Source organism: Mus caroli, unplaced genomic scaffold (genome assembly GCF_978045245.1).
Source record: "Mus caroli unplaced genomic scaffold, Mus_caroli_1 scaffold_11, whole genome shotgun sequence".
Lineage (NCBI taxonomy): Eukaryota > Metazoa > Chordata > Mammalia > Rodentia > Muridae > Mus > Mus caroli.
This window is the reverse complement of record NW_028227266.1, coordinates 58,297,125-58,313,993: the sequence shown is the minus strand read 5'-3', so window position 1 is coordinate 58,313,993 and position 16,869 is coordinate 58,297,125. Positions and strand designations below refer to the sequence as shown.

The 16,869-nt window shown below is 49.6% G+C and overlaps 1 protein-coding gene across 6 annotated transcripts in view; it reads right to left on the bottom strand.

The window, feature by feature from the left end:
* The window catches only part of Gramd2a (GRAM domain containing 2A), a 39,976-nt gene that overhangs the window by 7,823 nt on the left and 15,284 nt on the right, over window positions 1-16,869 (bottom strand). For 4 of the 6 annotated variants that reach the window (XM_085844679.1, XM_029481623.2, XM_085844680.1 and 1 more), the window contains exons 2-5: window positions 2,804-2,899; window positions 1,399-1,456; window positions 972-1,047; window positions 313-416 (exon numbers count right to left, since the gene is read on the bottom strand). In XM_085844679.1, the coding sequence (XP_085700805.1) occupies window positions 313-416; window positions 972-1,047; window positions 1,399-1,456; window positions 2,804-2,899 (334 nt within the window). Of the gene's footprint in view, window positions 1-312; window positions 417-971; window positions 1,048-1,398; window positions 1,457-2,803; window positions 2,900-9,385; window positions 9,454-9,693; window positions 9,811-16,869 lie in introns of those variants that run through there. The other 2 variants (XM_085844681.1, XM_085844682.1) reach the window with 2 other exon arrangements.

Below are 16,869 nucleotides of genomic sequence, written 5' to 3'. Positions count from 1 at the left end.
ACTCCCCCTAAAAATGACACTGCCCTCTGACTCTGAAAGCATTTCTGAGATACCTGAAGCTAGCATAATCTAGCTGTCAACTGTCCAGGCCAGATGTATGGTCAGGACCAGGCCTGTTTCAGAAGAACTGCTTTCTTGAACATGGGATATCTTTATACTGCTCATCCAACCAGTGAGAGGCCTCACCATGTGCTGAGCACACAGAGGGACAGGAATGACTTGAGGCATGCCCACGGGACAGAAGACTGTCCCTTTCCTAGTCCAGGGCAGGGGCCTTCCTGGGTAGCAGCAACCCTTACTATCCATCACTACCTTGATATCCTTGCCAAAGAGGCTGGCATGGAAGCAAAGCCAGTTGGGCGAGATATAGAGCCGACCATGGAGAAGGAGGTCTCTTTGGAGGGCACAGGAACACACTGAGAAGTCACAGGAGAAAAGACAGCCATGAGTAAGGTTACCCCCAGGAAACCCACCTTTTCACCCGTCCTCAACCTCTCCTGTCCCCATCCCAAACAATCTGTCCAAAAACACTCAGAGGACCCTTCCGCCGAGTGTCCCACCCCACCCCACCGGACTGCTAGATGTTTTCTCTTTCTCCACTACCCACCCACGAGGTCTGAACAACTTCTAGCTCAGGTCTCCAGCACTGGACTTTTTTTTACCTCAGGATGAGGCTTTACCCTGCCCCGAGAAGAGGATCTAGATTGTGCAAATGTCCCTCCATGCTCAGTGAGAGGCCTGGGCTGGGGACAACACTCACTGGTGAGAGGGGAACAGAAAGATGACAGTCTTACCTTTCATCAAGGAAACCTGCATAACTCAACTCCATATCCCAAATCACCCCGACTCCTCATGCTTTGGAAGAAAAAAGGACCAAGTGCATCTAAATTGTTCCCACGTGTAAATTAAGCATAAAGGTACCCGAGTAGGCGAGCTGGGTGCTCGCCAGCCATGTGCTGGAAACAGCTCACCTTTGAGGACCACCTCCTCCAAAGGGATATCTTTAAACAGCTTGTGGTATTGTTGGTTGTATTTGCTCCGTAGTGTCTGCAAATGTAAGACCCAGCTCTGTGAGGTTAGAGGCTAGAAATCAGACCACACAGGGCCTTGTCCCAGCCACCAGGAGATAATGCCACAGGGACACCCTGGTAACTTTGCCTGAAGCCTCTGGTAAACAGGTATGAAGTTCTAAGCCTAGATCATCTCCTGTTAATGTTGAGTTCTGACAAGGAGCCAGTGACTAGAGGGGACACATTATCCCCACCAAGGCAAGGACACTCACTCAGGTCTCCTGGGTTCCTGCTAGAACAGGCTTGTGGCCAAGGGGCCAAGAGTGAGTTTGGGCATCCCAGGGCACTTCCCTCAGTGAGCAGTACAAAGGCAGCCCCACACACTTACCCCTTCCCGGCCATACTTCTTTATGTCTTCACCCTTTGAGCCTTCTGACCAGTGCAGACTGCAAAGGAGACATTCCATTCCAGGCACAAGAAACCCTTGAGTCCTGCCCAAGTATCCCCAGTGCCAATTCTGCCCTGGCTCTGAGCCAGATGATTGGAGCAGAGATTGGAGACTAAGGCCCTTCTCTAAGAAACACAGTAAAACGATAAGAACTGCGAGCACACCACCACTCCTCTCTGGGGAAGGGCACTCACAAGGCCCCCTTCTCAAGCAGGTCTGAGCGTCACAACCACAAAGGTACACTTGGCCCAAGCATCAGTCTCCCAAGATACTAAGGAGCAAAGACACTCCAACTTCTCTAGCCAAGGAGTAGGCAGGGGCACAAGCAATGTGGGTTCAGCAGTCACAGTTTGGGGGTGTACATGATGGCAGCACTAGACTCACAGCTCCAGGGCCATGGTCTGGACAAATCTGCCCTCCTTGGGCAGCCTGCAGTTCCTCACTGAGACAATGCGCACACTCAACTGACTCACTGAGGCTACAGATCAGGAAAGAACTCACTGAAATACAAAGCTTTGCCCTGGCCAGGGTGGCCCAAGGACAGGTGGGCAGGGAGGAGATTACTAACCTGAGAAGCCTGGCCCCTGCTAGGTCCTAGTGCGCAGGGACAGGCTGGAGGGTGGGAGGAAGAGGCCTCAGCAGTCTGTGTCCAACCTACAAGGCATGCTAAGGGATCCTGTCTGTCTGTCTGTCTGTCTGCCTGTCTGTCTGTCTATCTGTCTCCCTCATTTGTGTGTGTGCACGTGTGTATGTGTGTGTGCAGGTGTGTATGCTTGTGTGTGTATGCATGTGTGTATGCTTGTGTGTGTGTGTATATACACGTGTGTGTGTGTGTGTGTATGTGCCAGAGGGCAACTTTGAATGTCATCCTTAAGAAAGCTATCCTCTGCCAGGCGATGGTGGCGCATGCCTTTAATCCCAGCACTTGGGAGGCAGAGACAGGCAGATTTCTGAGTTCGAGGCCAGCCTGGTCTACAGAGTGAGTTCCAGGACAGCCAGGGCTATATACAGAGAAACACTGCCACAAAAAAGAAAGCTATCCTCTTTTGAGGCAGTGTCTCTCACCACTCCAATCAGGCTAGACTGGCTGTCCCGTAAGCCTTGCAGATCCTCCTGTTTCTACCTCCACAGCACCAAAATTGCAAACACACACCAACGTACCCGGCCTTTTTCTTTTCACATGGGTGTTGGGGTTGAATTCAGCTCCTCATGCCTGGACAGACGAGTACTCTGCTGACTGGGGCTCCTTCCCAGCCCCTTAAGGTCCCCTTGGTAGCCAGATTACATCCCAACAATCCCCACCCATTCCAGTCTGCACTTATCTCTGATTGGGAAGGGGCCTCACCTGCCATCATCTGGAGGCTCCTGGACCTTTCCTGGTTTCTCCGTGCAGGGCACATGGCTCTTCAGAGGTGCCATCTTCCCATGCATTTGTTGGTTGCTAGAGGGAAATGTGTCCATGTTAGAAAGAGAAATTTGGGGGCATTTTTCCCTATTAGCCGCACTGTGTCCAGGGCAGCTGCTCTGTTCCCTACCCTTTGATGTACAGGGTAGAGTTTAAGATGTCATCATTTGGAGCCACCTTTCAAATGCTGTGCCCATTAACCCAGAGACCAGCATTCTGAGAGGGAACTCATTTCCCCACATCCAAACACTACTCTGGGTATAGTAGGCTTTTCTCACCTCTGCCAATCTGATAGGCAGAAATACATCATCTTCATTTGCATATCATCACTGATAGGTGCCTCCCACACCACACTGCCTAGAAACCTAAAGCTCGGTTAATGCCAGGCCCAGGGGGGGGAAATATCAGCCTGTCAATCTTCTAGTCAACTAGCAACTGCTAGTCCGGGCAGAGTGGAGCCTCCTGCCCCACCCAGGAGGAAGGACACAGACTTGCTCATGCTGAAAGCAGAAGTTTTTAAGGTGCCCAGGCAGCTAGTGTAAACTCTCAGGTTCTGGGAAAGGCCACCGGATCCTTTATCAAATGTTAGAGGTGAAGGTGGATTCCAGTCTGCCTACACGTGAGTGAGTGTACCTGGGATGGGTGGGGCTGCGCCAGACGAAGAAGTGGTGGCCTCAGTCACCTTCAGACAGTTGGAGTACCTCAGCCACAACAGCCAAACTATTTAAAAAATGTCTCAACTCAGGAGGAAGGAAATGTTCTTCCCCTGGGCAGGTGGGGCCTCCCAGGAGCCTCTGAGGTCGCACCTCCACCCAGCAGTTCCGCAGAGTAGGACTCCCTCCTCCTGCTTTTCCATCAGTAAAGCCTGAGATTTCAGCATAGCCCCTAACTGAGTGAGCTCAGAGAGTGAGCTCAGAAGTTCTTAAGGGAGAGGGGTGGCCAAGAAGCAAGGTCAAGGCAGGGCAGTTCAAAGTCTAGAGTGTGTAACAAGGTCCTGTGTGCTGGTCCTGCTGTATGCAAATAGCTGGGCTAAACAGCTGTTAGCTGACGTCTGAGAATCCCAAAGACTCAGTTCCTCTCAGCTCTGTGACCAGACTAAGGCAAGGTGCTCTTTTTTCAGGTTGGGGAGAAAGCTCAATCTGTAAAGTATTACCATGCAAACAGAAAGATACGAAATCCAATCAGAGAGCCCACATGAAAACAGCAGAGGTGGGGCACACACTGTAACCCCAGGACTGGGGAAGCAGAGGCAGTCAGTGGGCTCTCTGGGCAGCCAACCAAACCTATTAGGAAAGCTCCAGGCCAATGAAAGACTTTGTCTCAAAAGAGCAAGGACAGCTCCCGAGGAACACCACCTAAGGCTGATCTTCGGCTTCCACATGTGTGTGTACCTATGCACATGCACACTGCAACATGTGTGTGTGCCCTCACATGCAAACAAACACACACCTTGGTTCTTTAAAATTACAAACTTAATTACAGAGTTAGCCCAAGGTCTCCCAGGACCCTTGGAGTTCTCCCACTCTGACATCCTCCAACCACAAGACCGTACATGTCGCAAAACTTAACCCCAAACAAGGGTCAGAGCCTGTCCAGGGTGAAATGTCAAGGTCCAAGCAACCTCACTCATAAAATTGGCATAGTCACATGTAACCTGGTGACCTCTGTCCTCAACCTCACAGAGGGTTTGACACATGCATCAACATACACAGGTATACACTGCATGCCATTTCAGTCAATGATGGCCAACTCATATCTAGGTCCCAAAGATCACTCCACCCAGTGATGTCATAGACATACTCCACCACGTTTGCACAACAGCCAAATCTACTCTCAATACATTTCCCAAAGTATTTCTCTGTGGTGAAATGAGTCATGATTGTATTTACTGAATCAAGTGACAAGCTATGTTAGTGATTCGATTCTCGGGTCCTAAGGTTAGTTTCTGAATGTGTCTGGTTTTATCATTTTCTACTTTCACAGAGGTCTTTTTTTCTTAACTTTTTATTTTGATGTAGAGAATATGCTAATTACAAAGCATTTATAAATGATTGAAACCATCCATTACAAAATTCCCTAATTGCTGGAGAGTGGTAGCACTCACCTTTGATCCTAGCACTTGGGAGGTGAGGCAGGTGGATCTTTGTGAGTTCTATGGAGTAGTTCCAGGACAGCCAGGGCTACACAAAGAAACCCTGTCCTGAAACAAACAGAGAATCCCCTCAGAGGAGCTGAGGGTATGTGTCAGTTGGTCGAGGCCTGCACGAGGTCTTGAGTTTGAGTCAGCCTGGACTCCATAAGGTGAACTCTTTCAAAGAAGAGAAAGAAAAGGGGAAGAGGAGTTACATTTAAGTCCTTTCTTTACCATTTTCTTAATCTTAAGCATGATGTGTGTTTTATATAAATTGATTTCATAACACATAACATTTGCTTGGCTTCTGTTGTTTCACGTGATTTCATAAGAAATTCTCAGCCATTTCCTCCTGAGACAGACAGTCATGTCTGGTTATTTTTAATCTATCTTTCTTTCTTTCTTTCTTTCTTTCTTTCTTTCTTTCTTTCTTTCTTTCTTTCTTTCTTTCTTTCCTTCCTTCCTTCCTTCCTTCCTTCCTTCCTTCCTTCCTTCCTTCTTTCCTTCTTTCCTTCTTTCTCTCTTTCCTTGAACCAGAATCTTGGGTTTCATTGTGTAGCCCTTGGCTGTCCTAGAACTCACTATGTGGACCAGGCTGGCCTCTAACTCAGAATTCTACCTGCCTCAACCTCCCAAGTGCTGGGATTCAAGGTATATACCACCACACCCAGTCTGAGAGAGATTCTAAAAAGAATAAGTAGTGGCCTGAGAATCAATTTCTCTCAAGCTTTTTAGAGCCACCTTCAAACTGTTTTCCACATACTTTGCCAAGTACCACAGTGATCAGCACCAGCAAAGAGGTCCATTCTCTACACCAAGCCTTCCAGAGATCCGCTTGTCTTCACCTTTGCTAACACTTTGATATCAACAACATGTCTTTTAATATGAGGGTAGGGTGTTTTGTGCTTTTGGTTTTTGTTCTGCTGATATCATGAACAGCTTTTTTCTTTACTCTTTTGGGGTGGGGCACATACCACGGAACCTGTGTGGACTTTAGAGGACAACTTTCAGGAGTCAGTTTTGTATCATGTGGGTTCCATGGACAGAACTCAGGTCGTTGGGTTCAGTAAAGTGGGATACCAAGAGAAGTTTGGGGTGGCTTCACGGGCGGAGCACCCACAGCCTCTTCCAAGAGGAAACTTGATTATCAGTTGGAGGCACTAATCCCAGCACTCGGGAGGCAGAGGCAGGTGGATTTCTGAGTTCAAGGTCAGCCTGGTCTACAGAGTGAGTTCCAGGATAGCCAGGGCTACACAGAGAAACCCTGTCTCAGAAAAAAAAAATCCAATTATAAGTAAAAGTAGCTTTTATATGTGCTTGATAAGATGGTGACAAGCCAGTCGGCGATGCTGTAATAATGCTGTTGGCCTGGGGACCCTGCCTAGGTGAGTAAACTCACACAACATTAAAATCTTCAGCTTAGACTTAGGAGGACGGGTCAGTGGGTAAAGGTTCCTGCTGGCAAAACGGAAAACCTAAGTTCGATCACTGGGATCCACACACGGGAAGGAGTAACAGACTCTTATTCATGTACTTTATGTATATGAGTGCTGTCGGCATGCACACCAGAGGGAATCAGATCCCATTACAGATGGTTGTGAGCCACCACGTGGGTGCTCGGAATTGGATTCAGGACCTCTGGAAGAGTGGTCAAGTGCCCTTAACCTCTTAACATCTCTCCAACCCCCATAAAACCATATTTTGTTTGTTTGTTTTTAATTGGTATTGGGTTTTTTTTTTTGTTGTTTTTTTCAAAACAGGGTTGTATTGTATATCCTGTCCTAGAACTCACTCTGTAGACCAGGATAGCCTTGAACTCACAGAGATCTGCCTGCCTCTGCCTCCCAAGTGCTGGAACTAAAGGTGTGCACCACCACCATAACCATGCTGAGAATAGAGTCTTGGAAGTTGTCCTCTGACCTCGACATACATGCATATGCCTACATACATGCAGATACACATGTAAATAGAGAAATAAAAATAAGAAAAAATTAAAGTAGAAGGAAGGAAGGAAGGAAGGAAGGAAGGAAGGAAGGAAGGGAGGGAGGGAGGGAGGAAGGAAGGAAGGAAGGAAGGAAGGAAGGAAGGAAGGAAGGAAGGAAGGGAGGGAGGAAGGAGATAGGTCTGGGCAGTGTCGCACAGTCCTGTGAGCCAGAGGCAGAGGGAGGCAGAGGCAAGGAACCCCAGCCTGCTTGAAGCTACCATGCTCTTCCACAGCAAGTTTCAAGCCAGTTAGAACTACATATCAAGACTCTCAAAAGACAGAAAAGAGCTGGTGAGATGGCACAGTAGGTTAAGGAGCCTCTAAGCCAGAGGACCTGAGTCTAATCCCTGGGAGCCACGTGGTAGGAGGAGAGAGTTGATTCCCATGAGTTTCCCTCTGACATCCACACTCATGCAGCAGTACATGCATATTCCCTCATCATATACACATACACATGCATATGTGCACATATACACATGCATATCCCCTCATCACACACACACACACACACACACACACACACGCCTGTGTACCCAAATACACAAATAAATGAATGTAATAAAAATTAAATGCCATATGAAGTCCGGTTAAGCCTGTCAGGCCATGGGGCGCCTGATAATTACTTGGACTCTGACCCAGAGGATCAGAAGGACACATTAGGAGCACGGTGCTCAGCCCTCTGCCTGACTCTGCTGGCAGCTGATGCCCACACCTCTGCCACGGAGTTTTCCTGAAAACCGTTTCTCATAGCCCGAGGGGAGGGTGGTAAGTTACCTCTACTACCTTCAGTCCCAGTCCATCCCAGTGTTCCAACTGTGGAGTTAATATTAGGGTCTGCTGGGTCGTGAAATCTGTCATTTTTTCACATTCAAAACCTCATTTTCATCTTACGTGTTGAGATGTATGCCTGAGTATGGTCTGTGCTCAAGTACAGTGAGTGCTCACCGCAGCCAGAGACATTGGATCCCCTGGATCTACCGCTACATGTGACTGGGCGTGCTGGGTAACAAACCCAGGTCCTCTGCAAGAGCAGGGTATGCTCTTAACCACCGAGCCATCTCTCCAGCCCCAAATCTATATTTCTTCACTCAGAACCCCAATGAAAGGGATGGAACAGGGAAATGGCAACATCTTCCAACAGTCAAGGGAGGACCAAGGACTGGAAAACTCAAACAAGGTCCTCTCCTGAGCTAAGCCATGTCTAAGGCAGGCAAGGAAGCCTAGGGAGGGCACAGCAGGGGTCTGCAGCAGGGGTCTGGAGCCCAGTTGGCAGGTACAGAACTTCTGCCTCCTCCCTCCCTCCCTCCCTCCCTCCCTCCCTCCCTCCCTCCCTCCCTCCCTCCTTCCCTCCCTAGAAACTGCCTGAGGTTATCACTGCTCCTGGTCTGGGTCCACCATAGGGCAACAGGGTGGGTTGGGCAGCAGCAAAGGAAGAGGCCAAAAAATGGTGGTGTGAGAGGTAAGAAAGGCAAGGGAGTCGGGAGCAGGGATGCAGGTTTAGCTGCCTCCCACAGGCACCACAGATAGGACGCACAGGTCAATATCCTTCCCGGACGGACAGACAGACACACACTCCCAGATCTACATCTCTAACCTGGACAACTCATTCCCTTCCAAGCTTCAGCTCTGCCTTCTGGGTCTGGAGGAGTCTATCAGTGTTGGCTCAGAACCACCCCCTCCCCATCCCCAAGCTGCTTCTTTCTAAGCAACCAATGTCCACAAAAGGGTGGCACACACCTTAAATCCCAGATGACCTTGAACTCAGAGGTTTCCCTGTCTTAATCTTCTGGAATTCATAGCCACTATGCCTCAAGATCTCCATGCCGAGATCCAGGTCAGAAACTTGTATCTCCCAGCCTCCAGATTAGGATCACTGGTGAGCCTTCCAATTCTGAATTGTAGTTCATTCCAGATAGATAGAGTCAAGTTGACAACCAGGAATAGCCACTACACCTATATATATAATCCAGACATTTTGCTCCACTCTCTCTCTCTCTCTCCCTCCCTCCCTCCCTCTCCCTCCCTCCCTCCCTCCCTCCCTCCCTCCCTCCCTCCCTCTCCCTCTCCCTCTCTCTCTCTCTCTCTCTCTCTCTCTCTCTCTCTCTCTCTCTCCTTTGCCTTCTCTCTCTTCTCTCTCTGTACACATGCCCTTTCTCTCTTTCTCTTCCCCTCCCCCCATTTCTCTCTCCTCATGGTAACTCCTCTGGCCTCTTGGGGCCTTGGGGCCAGTGAACTCACCAGAGAGCAGCATTAATTCCCAATAAACCTGCATTTAATATCATCTAACCTGGCTTGACTTGGCTCATTTCACCCGTGGAGAAATAACCTATCAAGAAGGAGGAGGAAGAGAAGGAAGAGGAGAGAAGACAGCAGGAGAAGAGGACCAACACAAAACCATATGAAATACCTATTTTGTTGAAACCGCAGGCAAACCCTTCAGTCTCTGGTGTCCTGGGCTGCACTCCTCCAGGCCTGTCTGCCCACACACCCACCCCCAGGCAATGCTCCCCCAAATTTACTAGCCCCTTCCCTTAGCTGTTAGCAACCTCAGAGCAGAGCTCTCTCCCTCCCGGTCTCATCTGAGCCCCTGGAAGTAGCAGTGCCTATGGCTGATGCTGAAATCTCAACCAGGCCCTGACCTCCTGAACCAGCAGGGCCTTACAGCTCCCAGGGGAGTGGTCCCCTGGGTGACTTCCCCCCTAGGAAGGTACCCACACTCTTCCAGGTTGACTTCTTGTGGACTTCTGAGATACCGGAGCTCCTTGTGGGTCCTGCCAACTCTTTTCAAAGCCAGGCCCAGTGCCAATGCCACCTTGGTCACCAGCAAAGACACTAAGCCTCTGTGGTCTCCAAGGAGAGAACTGCCAACAACACTGCTCTTCTCAGACAAAGGCCGCATCACCATGCAGGCCCCCGACAGGACAAACTCAAAATATGTGGAGGTAGCCACAGAGGACGGGAAGCTGGATGGACTTCTGGCCTGGGGAGAACTTCAAAAACCAAGGCTCAGCAAGCTGAGCTTGGGTTGAGATTCTGCCAGGATGTAGTTCCAAATCCTCCAGGCCTCTCCTCCCCACCCCCATGTCTCAGCTCACCTCCCACCTAACAGCGGAAGGAGGCCTCCTGTTAGCCTTAACATGGATTCTTCTGACTCACTTTAGAATTACCAGCAGGACTTTAGAGCGATAAGACAGACAGACAAACAAAAGCAACGCTGTAGTTGGACAGGTCCATACTCTCTGCCCTCAAGAGGCTAAGGCAGAGGGCTCGAGATCAAAGCTATCCTACAATGTATAGTATGTTTAAGGAGAGTCTGAGCTATATTTGAAAATTAAAAGTGCCTGGGAAGATAGCCCAGTGAGTAAAGCATTTGCCACGAAAGCACGGGGATCTGAGTTCAAATCCTCAGGACCCAAGCGGAGCCCACTGTGACTCAAGCTCTGAGAAGCTGAGACAGGAGAATCCTCCAAAGCCTGAGGTCCAGCTAGCCTGGCCACAACAGCAGTGGGGCAGAAAAAAGAAAAGAAGGAGAAAAGGAAGACAAAGCCTGCCTCAAACAAGATGGAAAGACAGATTAAGCTGTCTTCTGACCTCCACATATCTGTACACACGTACACAAACATGTATAAAAGCAAAAAAGTAAAGAAGAGGAGAATGCCTGAGCCCTGTTTAAGAGTAGTTACATCAGAGTCTTAAGCGTCGTACTGTCCAATACTTAACTTTCCCTCCCTCCCTCCCTCCCTCCCTCCCTCCCTCCCTCCCTCCCTCCCTCCCTCCCTCCTTCCCTCCTCCCAGCCCCCTCAGATAGGGTCTTTCTATATAGCTCTGGCTGTTCCAGAACCCAGTAAATAAATCAGGGCTGGCCCTGAACTCACAGAAATACAGCTGCCTCTGCCTCCAGAGTGCTAAGATTAAAGGTGTGCATCACCATTTGTAAATCAACACATTTAAAAATCACACCTGGACACCAGCCCCCAGAGCCCCTTCTTGCACCTTCTGGCTTTCCCCCTACCATCCCCAAAAGAAGCATCATCCTGACATCTCACAGTTGGTTGTTTCCTGTCCGGCAGAGTGGGACTGCATCGTCCGTCTCAGTGCATTTGAGAGACTGGAAGGGCATCCACAGTGCTGGATGCATATCTGTTTGGATCTGGACATTTTTGAGACAGTTTCCTATAGCCCATGTTGGCTTGGAATTTTCTATACAGCTGAGGATGACCTTGAACTTCTAATCTTCCTGCCTCCATCTCCCACATGCTAGGCCTATGCCACCGTGGTCCGTTCATGCACGTTAGACCTTGTGCTAATGTGTTAGGCCGGCACTCTTCCAAATGAGTTCCATCTCTAGCACATGCTGTGTTGTATATGTAAACTGCATTTCACTATCAATTCTATTGTTTGGATATAATTGATGGCTTTCCTTTTACTAGTGACAGGTTGGGCAGTTTTCAGGTTTGTCTTGTTATGAGAGCAACGAAAACTCTGGTGCCCGCCTTGTGAACACAAGTATCCACTCCTGTGGGCAAGCACTTAGCAGCAGCATTGCTGGGTCACAAGGCAGGTAACAAGCCTCTGGCATCCAAATGCTCCAAGGTGAATTGAAATCAGCAGCCAGAGTCAAGATGACACTAGAAGAACCCTGCCCCACTGTGTCCTCTCTTTGGGGCTCACAAGGAAGAACATGTCTCCTTCTTCTCAAGGCTACTTGTCTGCCTGGACCAAGAATCTGGAGTCCTGACCATACCAAGTTTCAGGTACATTGTAACCAGCCAGGGTGGGTGACTCCTGGTTACTAGGGATCCCCCTTGTAAGGGGGATATGGCCTTCTGCTAAAAGGCCATAAAGCCCATTTCCTATGTTCTGCCAAGAAAGTGTTACAGGTTGGCTTTTCCCATGTGGCAAAAACTAGTTTGGTATTATTGGAAGAATAACACAGTATTCTTTCTGGAAATCTTGTGTTTTCTCAAGGCCACAGCCCTTCCACACAACACAGAAACTGGCTGGCAAGAGCCCCCTGAGGACAAATAGCAAATGGGACATGTATGGAGTCGATAATGTGCTAAAATGTGAGGATTAAAAGGGTTTCTTTCTTGTGCAAAAATAGTTCTGTAGTTGCTATCTTATTGTTTTGTTTTGCTTTGTCTTTTCAAGACAGGGTTTCTCTGTGTAGCCCTGGCTGTCCTGGAACTCACTTTGTAGACCAGGCTGGCCTCGAACTCAGAAATCCGCCTGCCTCTGCCTCCTCTGGGATTAAAGGCTTGCGCCACCACTGCTCTGTGCTTTTTTTTTTTTTTTTTTTTTTTCCCTGAGACAGGGTTTCTCTGGATAGCCCTGGCTGTCCTGGAACTCACTTTGTAGACCAGGCTGGCCTCGAACTCAGAAATCTGCCTGCCTCTGCCTCCCAAGTACTAGGATTAAAGGCGTGCGCCACCACGCCCGGCTTTTTTTTTTAAAGATTTATTTATTGTATGTATGTGAGTACACTGTCACTCTCTTCAGACACACCAGAAGAGGTCATCAGATCCCATTACAGATGGTTATAAGGCACCATGTGGTTGCTGGGAATTGAACTTAGGACCTTTGGGAGAACAGCCAGTGCTCTTAACTGCGGAGCCATTTCTCCAGCAACCCTGTAGTTGGTATCTTGAGGCCACACCTAGACAACTTGTTGTACTGATAAATGGCTAAGCCCTCCTGAGTAGAAATGGGGAGGGGCACAGAGACAGGAGAATCCCACAGCTGAATTTCATACTGGTGCAGTGGGGCAGGAGTAGTAAATTATAGGTCCCCTGCCAGGTCCCAATCCCATTGCCCCACTCAGCAGCCCTGGAAAATGGTTCTCAGAGGAGCTGCACTTGTCAAGTCACAGGTCCCGCCCAGAGAAGGGTCTGAGCCATCTAGACTACAAATGGACTGTTTCCTTTTATTGCTTAGGGATGCTTTGAGATGAAACAGGACTGTGGTGGGCAGAGGCTCTTCATCAAGATATTACAGAAAGATCAGACCACAGTAGCCAGACGCATGTATATACTCCAGACCCAAGCAAGGCCATCCACACTTGGCCAGGAGCTTCCTGAGAAGAAGAGGTAGAGCCTCAGATTCCCTTTCTAGTGAGTCCAGACTGGGAAACAGGAGAAGATGGGGGACAGTATGTGGTTGGAGTGAACAGCAGGGGTGAGCTGTGCAGATGTTCTGTAGGAAGGCCTAGAGCTAAGCAAGAGACCACAGAGGACAGACCCAGGAGATCACAGGCCAGATCTCCAGTCTAGGAGAGAGCAGAGGGGATCTGCTCTCCTCAGCTGTCTGTTAACTTCCAGTTCTGCTTGCAGTGCCCAATGCTTGCAGCCAGACAGGAAACCTCCAGGTCAGGTTTGCCCCAAACCATGTACCTGGTCAGAAGCACAAAGATTTGATGTCATTTAGGCCATACAGGAGGCAAATGCAGTTGTGGTGCCTACATTCCCTGGCTGGAGAGTGGGAAGCAGCTGGACTCTGTGACCTTACAGGGCTGGACCACCATGGCGGTGTCTAACAACTACTCCTAGGCCACAGCCACACCGGCATGAGTCTTGAGGCCCAGGAAGAGGAACTGACTGAAGGGCACATTCAAACCATGTCAGGCTTCCTTAGCCCAAAGAACTAACTTCCATTCTGGCGTGGTCTATGACAAACAGTAAACAGGTCCAGCTCAGGTTGCCTATCATCTGATCCTAGGTCCAGCTCTAGTCCAGTGAGAATGAGGGCAGCTTCCGAGGCCCAGCGCTAGGGCTAAAGCCCCTCCCTCATACCTGGAGAACATCGGATGATTCATACTCCAATCTGGACAATGGTCCTTCTTTCTTGCTATCATGTATCCAAGTAGCCTCTACTCACTATGTAGAGCCAAGGACAACCTTGAATCTGTACTTCTGTCCTACCTCTTCCTATCTCTACCTCTCCAATGGCTAGGATTATAGTCATTTGCCACCAAGCCCAGTATCTGTGGTGCTGGAGATAGAACCTGGAGCTTCATGGATGCTAGGCAAGCACTCTACCAACTGAGCCACATCCCTGCCAATGTGACCTTTCCAGTACAACACACAGCCTGGGCACTCCAGAGACTCTGCCCCCTTCCTGCTCCTGTAGCTTTCCCAGGATTTAGGGGTAAGGCCACAACTCCTCAAAAAAGACCCTAGGAGAGAGGATTGCAAAGAAACCAGAGAGGTATTCCGGAGCTGAGAGGACAACCCATTGGTCCTCTGGGGAATGGAGTTTCCTAGACAGACATTCCCCAGTCTTTCTCTTCTTTACTCAACGATTAACAAGCTAAGAGAGCCAGTAGCTCAGGCACAGGCTATGCCACCTGAGAGGTGGACATAGGCTGAACAAGAATGAGTTCTAACCCTAACAGGAGTTTCTTCTTCCTGCAGGGAACTCAGAAACCTCTGTTTTCCTACCCAGTAGATTGTGAGAGTTGAGAGCAAAGCTGGCTCCATCTTCTTCTGTGGCAGCCAAGATATTTATATTTGCATATGCCTCTTACTTCAGCCCAGTTCTGCCCTGCCCACCAAGTTCTTCATTGCTTGGGTGACTGGACAACCCCTAGTGGTCCAAACCCTTTTCTCCTGTTTCTTGACCTCCAAACTCAAGTCCAGGTTCTCAGCCTGCCAAAGGGATATCGTTCCTTGTGAAATAGATATCACAGCAAGGTGTTCAGCTGGCCTCACTCTGGAGAGGGGGGGGGTACTAATAAGCTGCTCCTCCCCGCTGTGGCTGGGCTATGCTCTGCCAGCCTGCTCCTGCCCAGGACAGACAGAATCCCCTTGTCCTTGTTCTTTAGCTCCTCTCCTCCCTGAAGATGTACCTGCGTCCAGGGATGGAAGTGACCTCCATCTTGCCCTGAAACGTCCTGGGCTGCGTGGCATGCTTACATAACCATCTCTAGGCTGAGCCTTACCACTCCATCTCTCACATTCCAGGGACTTGCCCAGTTTCATGCATGCAGTAAGTGCTCAATAATAATCCAAGGGCTAAACAAACACTCCCTGCTGAAGGGCTACTCTGTGTGTGTAGTTTGTTCAGAAATGGAGGGCTCTTAAGATGCAGACACAAGTCTGAAGTGACAGTAGTCTCTGGTTGGTCCTTGAACCTCTGGAGATCCTGCTTCAGAGCCTCTACAAAATAAAAGTACCTAAAATCCTCTTGCTTGTGTGCAAAATCTGAAAGGGGTCAGAGGACAGTCCAAAGGTGGTGGTGGGGACCCCTACAATCCTGCGCTTTGAGCTTCTAATTCCTTTTTTTTTTTTTTTTTTTTTTTGGTTTTTTGAGACAGGGTTTCTCTGTATAGCCCTGGCTGTCCTGGAACTCACTTTGTAGACCAGGCTGGCCTCGAACTCAGAAATCCGCCTGCCTCTGCCTCCCGAGTGCTGGGATTAAAGGCGTGCGCCACCACGCCCGGCCGGAGCTTCTAATTCCTTACCAGCACAATGAGAGCTGTAGCCCCACCACACTCCTTGAAGGATACATAGAGGTATATTTCCCTCTCCACAGAATTAACAACATGGGCATACAACTGGGAGTCATGTGCACCCACAAAGCTCCATGCATGCCTTGAGTGCCCACATCTTTTCTTTGGTCTATGACACAAGGGAGCAAGAGCCTGCAGACAGACAAAGGCATTCCGGTTCCTAGGCTGCATCAGCAATGGGCTCCCACCTGCTGGCCAGGAGAGACACAACTCCCTTAGACCTAGCCACGCTCAGAGGCCATCCTCACTGCTCCTCCATCATCCACAGAAAGCTTTTTGGACAGCCATGGCTGTTTCTGTCCCGCACAGAGCACAAACGCCTACAAAATGAAAACAGTCAGTAGGGAGACAGTCAGGGACAAACAGCTGAAACCCAGGAGCCCCCCTTATGGGACACCCAGGCTTTCCTACAGAGCCTGGGCCACATTGGGGCAGGCAGGAGGTTCTGCAAACTTCATGGCTGGCAAGCTAGCCCCGCCAGCAGTGCCCACAGCTGGGGCAGCATCTGTTAAGCTGGTCCCCCTGGACCTGATGACAGACAACTTTTTTTGGCAGGCTCCTTGGGACCTGGCCATCTTCACACAAGAAGCTGGTCATTCAGGTCTAAAAACAGACTTGCATTCAGTCAGAAACAGAACACCCCTGTACTCCCAGTGGCTACTCTTCAGAAGGGAGGTGAATAGACAACCTTGGCCACACAGATTCCCCCAACTCAGACTGCCAGGGGTGTGGCTAGTCTCCAATGACAAGTCAGCTCTGTTTACCCATGGATACTGTCCAGCAGAACCCACTCTGGCATCTGAGGATGCCCATCTCAGAATCCCGGTGGCCCTGTGGACACACCAGATTCTGCTCAGAACCACAGGCAACTGTGAGGCCTTAGGGCCCTGGGAGAGACAGGGTGGGGCGGAGGCAGGGAGGCAGGCCAGGAACCACAACTCCTGCTGGGGGTTTTGAGGAAGCCATGGTTGCTTTCTGGGACAAGAAACTCTCCACTTAGGAGATAAAAAGGAGAGGCAAAGAAGGTAAGTGACCTACCCTGCCCTCTGTTAGAAGGATTCCTGTCCCAGAAGGGGCTGGCAGCATGCTCGGAGACTGCCAGCTCCCCTCCCTTCTGCCTTCTTTCTACAGCTACCAATTGAAAAGTGAATGCTTGCTGTTCCACTCTGAGCAAGCACTGTGTGTTCCAGGAAAGGAAGGCAAGGTACTACCAGCAACATGCCTGCCCAGGGAGGCAGACGTGAGACAAATATTTACATAGACCAGGACATAATTATAAGTCTATAATGTATGCCCCGAGGAAAATCACGGGAGTCAGGAGAAATTCTACCAGGGGGCGGGGCCCACCTGTGGACAGACAAGGGTGACTCTCCTAAAGCAACGAA